A 10,728-nucleotide genomic window follows, 5' to 3' on the forward strand; every position below is an offset into this window, starting at 1 on the left:
ATATGCTGGTACGCAGGGCGTACGTAGTTTGGACCAAACCCTAATATTTAGGTTTTGTGAACTATATAAGCATCATTATAGCCCCAAAACCCTTCCTCTTATCAGCCTCCATCCCTAAAAATGACCCTCCTTGCAAACCCTAACCTATTTTGAGCATTTTGAGCTTTTGAGTGAGTTGTGGGCATTCTTTTTTGTGAAGGAAGATCATCAAAGAAGTAGCTTTGTTCTCAAGACCTTGGATCCAACATTATCTCTTCATTATGCACCATTTGGAGGTATAAAGCTCTAAACATGGCTCATGTTTCTCTAGATCTTGTTAAAGATTATATTTTCATCCCTTTTGTCCCAAAACCTTGGTCTTTGTGAGTATGAGGTACTCCAAAGCCTTTAAGTTGTCCTTTCAGACATTTAAGGGTATTTTAAGTCATAAAAATGCAATCTTAGATCTTGGTTTGTTCCCATACAAGAGTTATGGTGTAGCAAATGATTGAATAAGTTAGGTTTTTAGTGTTGGGCTCCTTGTAGCCATGTAAAGGCATAAAGTTTGCAACTTTATAGCGTTAGAAGTTTTAGTAAGCTCATATCTAAAGTTTGGACGTAAGGTCTTAAGGCATTAAGACCTTAATGGGATTTTTAATATTCGGGTGCGTACGTTGAGCGTAAAATTCGGTACATTGTCTGTACTGCACCTCGACCTCGATCCCCTTTTTCGCATCGGACGTGTGCGCGGGGTATACAGACCAGTTCCAACGTTTGGGCCATTCTTTTTTGGCTTTGGATCATTAGGTGTTGGGCTTTTTAGGATCGGACCGAATGGGAAGGGTAAAATGACCTTTTTTTGCCCTAATTAAGATATGGGTTTTCGACCATTTATTATGGGATAAAAACCCGGGTTATTTATTAGGGTTATTTTCTTTGGGATATCATTAGTGTGAGGAGCCATGTTAACAGCAGGTCGTGCGTGTGGCTTAGTTATCTTGTTTTGGAGGTGAGTTTTCTCACTAGATCCATGGGTTAAATGCACCAATGTCGGCCCATTGCTTTGTTTTGTTGAATGCTAGTTGCCTCTTTGATACTTGCATGAAACACCAAGATCTGGCCTCTGGCACTTGTATGTAAGACCGAGATTTGGCCCTTGGAATTGAAAGGAAAAACATACGGGTAGCCCATGGCACTTGTATGTTATGGTATGTGGTACTTTGGGGAACTCACTAAGATTTGTGCTTATAGTTTATGTTTATGGTTTCAGGTATTACCGTTTCGAAAGCGAAGGGCCTAGCGTGATGGCACAACATCCTCCCCTCATGTTCTCCGCATTATGAATAATTGTACTCTAATGTTTTGAGTATTATGACTTGGTGTTGATTTTGAACAATTGATGAATGATTTGGTAGACTTAAAATGAAAATTTGTCTTACTGTTTTTTTGGACGTTACACTAACTTTATGGCTTGAAGTGGCTATATCTAAGATATTGTCACATGTTCTTCATGATTGAGCAATTTTGGAAGAAAGAAACTCATAAAGTTGGCAACTTTATGACTCTCCTGAGTCCCATGAACATCATATGTTGTAAATCTAGACTTTGGTTAGATTTCTTATCATTGCATGAGTTTTTGGGCATTTTAGCTCATTATGACCTAAAATGGATTCTAGACATGTTTTAGATATGTATGTCTATGAATCTTCCATCTTTCTGATAGATCTCGTATTATAAACCCTTTTGGAGTGGTTGGGTTAAGAACTTTTTCAGATTAAGGGCTTAATGGTTAAGACATTGTGAATTTTGGCTTTATTTGGACTTAGGATTTGAGATCTTGATCTCTTTGGGTGTCTTAATGGATAAAGTTGGAAACTTTATCCACTTAGACAATAGAATGGACTAGATCTGAGCTTTGAAGCTCTTGGAATCAAAGGAAACAACTTAATCCATTAAGTTATTGGAATCTCAATGCCCACGACGTGACGACAGGGAAAATCCTGTTTGTTTAATCGCATGAGGACCACGGCGTGGCCAAGGAAGGCCACAACGTGGCGGTTGACTAAAGTCAACATTGGTCATTGACTTTGACCGTTGACTTTTGGCAAGGGTTGACGTTTGGTCAAATGTCAATTTTTAGAGGGTAAACTTACGTGTTTGCCTCGTGTTGATTGATAGGATGTGTGTAACACCCATCTTTTGGCGGTGATAGCTGTTAGATGTGGTCGGCACGACATTGAGCTGGTTTTTAGTCGGCTTTATGATTCAAGTGAGTCTCCTTACTATACTTGGGGGTCGAAGGCACCAATGTCGTCCCACTAGATTATTTTATGTGGAAAGACCAAGTGGTGGCACCCGGTAATTGCATGAAAGACCTGGGTATGGCTCCTGACAATTTATATGCATGACCAGGGTATGAATCTTGGTAGTTATATGTAGTATGCTAGTTTGTCTTTATGATACCTGCATAAAAGACTATGAGGTGGCTCTTGGCACTTGTTGGTAAGACCCAGGTTTTGGCCCCCGACTTGACCAGGAAAGACCATGATACATGATATTTGCATATTTAGCCTCATAATAAGTATAGATTTTTATCATTTATTAGCTAATTTATTGCATTTCATGGACAAAAGGTACTTCAAAGTGTTTGAATTATGTTTTCAGTCCAAAAGTGAAGCTCGGAAGCAAAAAGGAAGCAGGAGAAGCGGTTAGATGCTCGAAAAACACTAAAAACAACACCTACTCGGCGAGTAGGGTCGACTACTCGGCGAGTCCGAGCGAATATTCGAGAAGATAAGGACTCGGAGACTCAGAGGTTTATCGCATACGGGGATTAAGAGATGGACTCGGCGAGTTGGCACCTGACTCGACGAGTCGGTTCGTATATAAATATAACTCCTCAGATCTACAGAGGGGAATTCTGGAACCCTTCTGGAGAGATCAGCTATGATTGAAGAGCCATAAAAACCCTAGAGAACGAAGATATAACCTAGAATCCAATTACAAAGGAGATTTAAGGATATTTTCATAATTCTACTTAATATTTTGTTTTCCATTATGGCTAAACACTTAGAATTTGTTTGTTTGTTGTTATTTACCTTAATCAAGAGCTAAAACTCTTAAACTTCTGTTTGGGGATACAAAATTGAGACTATGGTTTGATTATTGGTAGGATTAATTTAATGTTGGTGATTTTTGTTATTTTAGCTTGCTAAAGAACCTTGTGTGTGAATGATAATTAATTTTATGTTAATAGGAAGGTTATTAAATAGTATGAACATCTCTTGATTACCAACCTCATATGTTTACGTGACCACTATATCATATGTCTAGGATTAATGAACATGAAACTAGAGTTAATAAGAAAATTAAGTAAATTCATGTGTGAGCTTGTGTGATGACCATCAACAAGAAGTTAACTAAAGGACCAAATTAGTTGACAATTGCAAGTCTAAAATAATCCAAATAATTAATCTAGTGAATTTAATTAAATTAGACAACTGATCACTGTTTGAGTTAGTTTATTCACTAAGGGTTAGTGTAGCGAACACGAAATTAATCACTTGAGTCGGTAGCCAACAATTGAGTTAATCCATTACACTATTACCATAAAATCAACCATAGGATCAATTGAGTTGAACTAAACAGAAGTTCCTTTCCATTATTGAATCTAGTTAGTTCTTTGCTTTTCTAGTTTTTAGATTAAGTAATAGTTAGTAAGTTTCTAGTCTTGTAAAACTAGAGAAAACCCCTACTTATTAATTAATTTAGATAAAATTAGTCTTTAGTTTTAATTTACCGTTCCCTGTGTTCGATACCCTACTTATTTAGCTTTACCACAATTGATAGGTCCACTGCCTTTGTGTGTTTATTTTTATTAAAAAGTAGGTTTAAAACTAGTTGGGTTTTACACACATCAAGTTTTTGGCGCCATTGTCGGGGAACGGTTCTAAATTAGCACTAAATTCTAGTTTAATCGATCCTTTGTGTGAGATTTATCTTACACAGAGTTAATTATTAGGTAATTTAGTAATTACTAAAAGTTTTTAATAAAAATCCGTTTTAAAGAAAGTAATTAAAATTTTTCTGTTTTTGCCTTGAACTCGCCGAGTGCACTCGTGCCGACTCGGTGAGTACATCGCTGTTCACAGTTTTAATTTTTATTTTATTTTTGTTCTTTTTACGCGTTTTTATTTTTGTTGCAGTTATTACATGACCCGAGGATCTGATACACCTCTGGTCCCTCTTCTTGAAGACCCGGAATCTGCACTAAGGAAGAGCAAAGGAAAAGCTGTTGGAGAAACCACTTCTTCAAAGAACTTACCGTTGAAGAATTTGAAGTCCGTTTTCAGCAAGAAGAAAGGCAGCAACCTAGGAGCATCTAGTGCGTCGTTAGTCATCGAAGACCCGATTAAAGAAGACATCGATTACGAGTCCGAGGAAGAAGAAGAACTTGCATACGAGCACGAATCCGATCCTGAGGAGGATTTAGCTATCATTATGGCTAATATCGATGAAGTCCCCATGGGGGGATGGAAGAAGAGGATGCGAGATGACACTGGCCCGGGACTTGTGCAACCAGCAATTCCCGCAACTGCTACATTTGAGCTTAAGGGTCATATCCTAGCTCAACTCAAGGAGATTCCCTTTTATGGAAAAGACCACGAAGATGCTTACAAGCATTTGGATGAAGTAAATGATGTGGCTGACTACTTTAATGTGCCAAATGTGCCACGCGAGACTCAGCTACTTCGCATGCTTCCAGTCACATTCAAGGGTGCTGCAAAGGATTGGCTCAAGTCACTTCCTCCTGGTTCGGTCACCACATGGGCCAAGATGAAAGAAGAGTTCATAGACCACTTTTTCCTGCCTTCCAAAATAGCCAAGCTAAAGAAAGCCATTGCCAACTTCGAGCAACAACCCGGAGAGTCTCTTTATGAAGCTTGGGAAAGATACAAAGGTCTTCTTAGAAATTGCCCACACCACGACCTTAATAGCCAACAAGATGTCTCCATCTTCTATGATGGAGTCAATGTCACCACAAGGCAGTTGCTCGATTCACAAGGCCCGCTCACGAAGAAGCCACCTCCGGTGATCAAGGAATTAATTGAAGAATTCTCTAAACATTCTAGAGAATACCACAATCTGAGAAATGAAGTAGGTCGGGGGGTAGTGAACTCGGCAAATGATGGCATGGCGACGATGATGGCTAAGCTCGATAGCTTAGATAGAAGGATGACAAAAATGGATCAAACAATCCATGCTATTCGAGTTGGATGAGAGAACTGTAGAGGGCCTCATCTCACAAAAGATTGTGACTTGGATGAAAATGGAAACAAGAAGGCTCAAGTGTTCTACTCAAGCGACGATCGATACGACGAGAATTGGCGGAAACCGAAGAAGGATTGGCTCCCGTATGAAGAATACAAGAAGGCGAAGGAGGAGAAATACAAGAAGAAGAGAGGGGGTTTTATCCAAAGGAAGAACCGGTAATGGAGAAGAAACCCAATTTAGAAGAATTGTTCACTAGATTCATAGCCGCATCCGAAAAGAGGCACAATGATCACGATGCTACAATACAAGAGACCAGAAATGTGCTAAGGAATCAGTAGGCATCAATTCTCAACATTGAGAAACAACTAGGGCAACTTGCACATCAAGTGAATGAAAGAAGACCGGTTCAACTTCCAAGTAACACCAAAAATAATCCGAGAATGGAGAATGTGAGTGTTGTGACTTCCAGCTATGAAAAAAATTTCACACATGCACAGAGGATCTCCAAGGTGAAGACAGAAAAGGCAGAAGAGTCGGCTCCAGCTAAGCCCGACCAGACTCGCCGAGTCCCGCTAATGGACTCGACGAGTCCATGCGCTAATGACAAAACGGTCATTCCCTTAAAGCCATATAATCCCCCTTTGCCATTCGCAATCAGAGTCATGCCTGGTGAAAAGGTTGAGGCTTATAGAGCTTTTATGGAGCATGTTAAAGCCCTACAAGTCAACGTTCCATTTGTAGAGACAATGCTTCAAACACCCAAGTATTTTAACCTACTAAAGCATCTCTTTGCTGCTAGGAAAGATTTAGCTGAAGTCGCGGAAATAATATTGAGTGAGTTACCCAAAGAGAAGGGTGATCCGGGGAGTATCATAATTATGTGCCAATTTGGAAATGCACTTGTCGCTCAAGCGTTGACCGACTCGGGTGCAAGCATCAACTTGATGCCTTTCTCTTTCTTCAAGAAGCTGAATTTACCGGAGCCAAGGTCGGTAAACATGAAGATCCATTTGGCAGACAAGACAGCAATTTATCCAAGAGGCGTTTGTGAGGATCTTCTCATTAAAGTCGACAAGTTTATATTTCCAGTAGACTTTGTGGTGCTTGATATGGAAGAAGACCCCGAAATTTTGATTATTTTGGGGAGGTCATTTTTAAACACTGCATGTGCATTAATTGATATATGTGAGTCTACACTAACGTTGAGGGTAGGAGACGAGTCAGCCATATTTAGAGCTTTACCAGAGATCAAGCAAGAAGAGATCTCATTTATCGATTTCGATGATGAGATACTACAAAAAGAACTTGCACTTTTGCAAGAAGAAGATCCAAGCAAGTTTTTGCTACCTTCTGGAAGTAATGGAGATTTTGACAAAGACTTGGAGGAGATAGAAAAGCTACTCAAAGGAGCCGACTCAGAAAACACAGTGGAAATTGTGAAATGCGATCCGACTCGCCGAGTCACTTTCCTAGACTCGACGAGTCCAGTCGAAATTACCAACAACTTGGACGACTTAGATCTGCTTGTTGCTAGTTCTCTGCATGTGTTGGACATGGATATTTTCCCTCATTCTTTAGAAGAACAAACAGTAGAAGGAGAAATGGATATTGAATTTCGACATGTTCATATAGCATGTCTTGATGCAATTCCGCTTGAAGATGAGTTAAGCATAGAAAAGGAGGAGAAGGCAAGGGATAGGAGAGTTGATACTGATCACCCATTCATTACCAGACCTAGAGCACGAGCTTTCACCAAATATGAAGTAATTAAGTTTAAGGAAAAGGAAGTGCAAGAGAAGGTGCAAAAGAATGGGGTGAAGAAGAAAAAGAGGGGAAGGGAATTTCAAGCAGCTGAGGATGATGCTGTAAGAAAGAAGAGAGAAGAATTAAAACGGGCCTACAAAAAGAAGATTCACGCTTACAAGACGAAGTACAAACCACAAAAGATTAGGCGTGCGTTCCCGATGCTGGAAGATGACGAGACGTAGATGGGAAGGAGTCCAGCTAACGACTCCTTAAAGAGAAACGCTTAACGAGAGGCAACCCGTTATTTAGAGTTTGCTTTCTTTTTTATCTTTTCAGATTTGTTTGATTTTCGTTTTTAGGATTTTAATCTTCCAAATCGTCGGACATGTCTGCTTGAGAGTGCGTATGGACTAAGTGTGGGGTGGAATAAATTTTCTTTTCTTAATAAATGGCAAAATTATATAATTTTTGAATTGTTTGCAAGAGACTCGTCGAGTCTGACCATGACTCGACGAGTCCATTCAGATTTCAGAAAAGGTTAAAATCGCGACCAGACTCGCCGAGTCTGACTTTGCCTCGACGAGTCTGTTTTATTTACAGAAAAAAATTCTTTTACAACCGGTAACTAGGGTTTTTAACCCTAATGAAATCAGTTTTTCCCCCTTCACTCGCCGTGTGCCTCCACATTTGTTCTCTCTCAAGCATTCATCAACTTCTTTATCTTTTCTTCAAGATTTTCAATTTCCATCACAAAAGGTACTTAATTTTTTCATAAATTCTGTTAAAGGCATGATTTTTAGATGATCTAGGGTAGCAATTTCAAAGAATACCCGATTTTGAGTTATAGTAAATTTTTAGGGTTTTGCTTTTACATCAATTATGTTGTTTTGAATGATTATTCTTACCCTAATACATTTTAGACATGTCCCTGGACAAAACCCTTGGATAAATTTTGAGATTTCGTGGTTGAATTTTGATAGACTCGTCGACTAACTCGCACAATTCATGCGACTCGCCGAGTCGTTCATGGACTCGACGAGTCTAGACGGGGACCCAGGTGTGATCTATTTTGATGATTTTCTATGCTTTCTGGGTTTTGTGTTCTTTGTTTTGCAGGGACAATGTTCAACAGAGGACAAAGCTCAAGTGGACGCCAAGGAGACTTTCCTTGGTTGAATTTTCCTCGAATCGAATCAGCTTCAACAATGACTAGGTGGAAGAAGAAGCTGGCCGATATAAAGAAGAAGGAAGTTTACGTACCCAACAGGATTGATTGGGATTGGTTGCGAAGTGTGCGGTATGAAGAGGAGTTAGCTCCTTATCTTTTAAAGGAGTTTACATGAGAGGGGGAAACGATGGTTTGCGATGGGTGGAGCCGGGTCTTTAGAATTCAAGAGTCGGTGTACCGGGAACAATGCCTGGAATTTTTCTCCACGGTATCTTTTTGTGGAGGAGATGATTGTTATCACCCGACGAGTTTCAGTTTTTGCCTTGGGGGCGAGTTCCATCAGTGCTCCGTTATTGATCTTGCCTGTCGGTTGGGGATTTACGACCAACCCTTGGTCTGGACTGCTATCTTTCGCGCCTTTTTGGAGCACTCTCATATGGATTTCCCCGATGGTGTTACGAGTACGGGTTGGTGGAACACAATCGCCAACAAGTTATACATTCCGAAGTCGGCCAAGAGGGAAGCATTAGGTCACCTACGCACCGTCTTATTCATTGCCTTATCTCCACCACCATAAATCAACGGAAGGATGACGACAAGGTTTCTAACCTTGACGTCTTTTACCTTTGCAGTATCATCACACCAGACACCTTTTGCAACATTCCGTGGTGTTTGGCGTCTTATTATTCGGAGGGTGCGGTCAAGGATCGTAAAACCTCCAAAATTAATGGTGGCATGTTCGTCACCCGGCTAGCCAACTCGTTTGGGTTGATGACCCGTGGTGCATGGAATTTGATGACGGTGATTCCTACCCCTCCATTTATGTGACAACCCAAAGTTAATTCCGTTATATTAACCTGTTTCCGCTAACGGAATATGTTATTTTATAAAAGTTCCGTTAATTTGGGGTCGTCAAATAAATAAATGTTTACTTATTTATTTATATTTTATGTTGTTATCGTCGTGATAAAATAAATAAAAACTTGTAATTTACATTTCCATTTAATTGGAAAAAGTTTTTTTTATTAAGACCATTTAACCGGGTAAAAAGTTTAAACCTCGTTAAACATTAGTATCGGGTAGTCGTATACCGGGTACAACACCCGAGACTTATATATAAGGAATTGGACACTCCTTAGAAACCTTTTACCACTCTAGACCCACTTTCTCTCTCTACTCTCTCTCATCAAGTTCGATTTCGCCTCAAAACCGCAAGTTTTCGCCTCCAAAACGTAAGCTCTCTTACCCTAACTTGTTCTAGACACCTTTGATTCGTGTTTTAGCTTGAAAATCATGTTAGAAGGCTGAAAAGGAGGAGTTTACGGCCTAAGAACCTCCTTAGGCCGTAAACCCCTAAAATGAGGCCAAAAGTCCCAAATTTCTTCCCTTTAAGCTTAGAGACTACTTTTGAACTTAACCTAGAAGTGTTTGAACCCCAAATCATCAAGTTTTAGGGCTTAAAAGAGGGTTTATGGTCCAAGCACATGCTTAGACCGTAAAAACCCTCTAAGCTTGCAAACCAAGCCCAAAACACTTCCAAATCACATTTAGGTTTAAGAGATGGCTTAGGGACTTGCTATTTCGTACTTGGAACACCCAAACATCAACATTTGAGGGGTAAACTAGAGTTTATGGCCCAAGCATGTGCTTAGCCCGTAAACTCCCCTAAAACATGCCATATGAGAGTTTAAGTCCCCTAAAGAGCCCTATACCTTCACTAGAACTTGTTAGGATTGAACAAAGGACCTAGTAATCAAGGAATGGAGGTGTACAAGAGTTTACTACCGCAAACCATAGGTTTCACGGTCATAAACTCCTAAGGAGTGGTCTTTGGACCGTAAACTCCAAGGGAGTACACTCTTGGAACCTTAAACACCCCTATAGCCTTGTACATTACCTTAGAACCACTTCTAAAATCACATGAGGCTTGAAAACATTCAAAAACACTCCTCCCATGAGTTTATGGCCATAAACTCATGGGGATGTGGTCTCCCAACCGTAAACTCACTTAAAGTGAGTTTTAGGAGAGTAAACTCCATGGTGAGGTCTTACACTCCTTCCTTACAACTCATTAGCTTTCTAGCACTCAACCATAAGACCTTTAACCACATTAGGATGCCTATATGTGTTTAATAAGAGTTTAAATCACTAATTACTTGTAAACATATGTCTTCATATGTTACTAGGGTCATGAAGGGTGTACAAGTCCTTACTTGACACCAAACGCTCATCCGACACATTCACCCGATCTACTCATTTCAGGTGAGTTCATACCCCTTAATGAACCTTTTCAACTGTTTTTACATGTTTTAGGGGGGGGGATACAAGTACAATGCTACATGTTTTATTATCAAATCATTTGTGATTGATATCTTACCATTTAAAAAGGGACTCTTCTTTACTTTTAGATACTTGTCGATATAAAGGTTTTAATTAATTACCAAATGCATTCTCAAAGTTAAATTGTTATTAAATTGTTTTCAAACTATGTTTAAATTACTTTTCTTATAAAAATATATCTACATTAATATATTTATATAAGTAAGACTTGAAGGACTTAG

The 10,728-nt window shown here is 39.6% G+C and overlaps 1 protein-coding gene and 1 non-coding gene across 2 annotated transcripts; one reads left to right on the forward strand and one right to left on the reverse strand.

Moving 5' to 3' along the window:
* Positions 1–4,191: 4,191 nt before the first annotated feature.
* LOC128133656 (uncharacterized) lies at positions 4,192–6,846 on the forward strand. Its single transcript, XM_052771166.1, has 4 exons — positions 4,192–4,497; positions 5,323–5,468; positions 5,912–6,689; positions 6,832–6,846. Exons 1-4 carry the CDS (start codon positions 4,192–4,194, stop codon positions 6,844–6,846), a joined length of 1,245 nt encoding a protein of 414 aa, XP_052627126.1.
* LOC111882902 (small nucleolar RNA R71) lies at positions 4,864–4,970 on the reverse strand. Its single transcript, XR_002847274.1, has one exon. It is a non-coding gene; the product is annotated as a small nucleolar RNA R71 (small nucleolar RNA).
* Positions 6,847–10,728: the final 3,882 nt, after the last annotated feature.

This window comes from Lactuca sativa, chromosome 4, assembly GCF_002870075.4.
Source record: "Lactuca sativa cultivar Salinas chromosome 4, Lsat_Salinas_v11, whole genome shotgun sequence".
Taxonomy (NCBI): domain Eukaryota; kingdom Viridiplantae; phylum Streptophyta; class Magnoliopsida; order Asterales; family Asteraceae; genus Lactuca; species Lactuca sativa.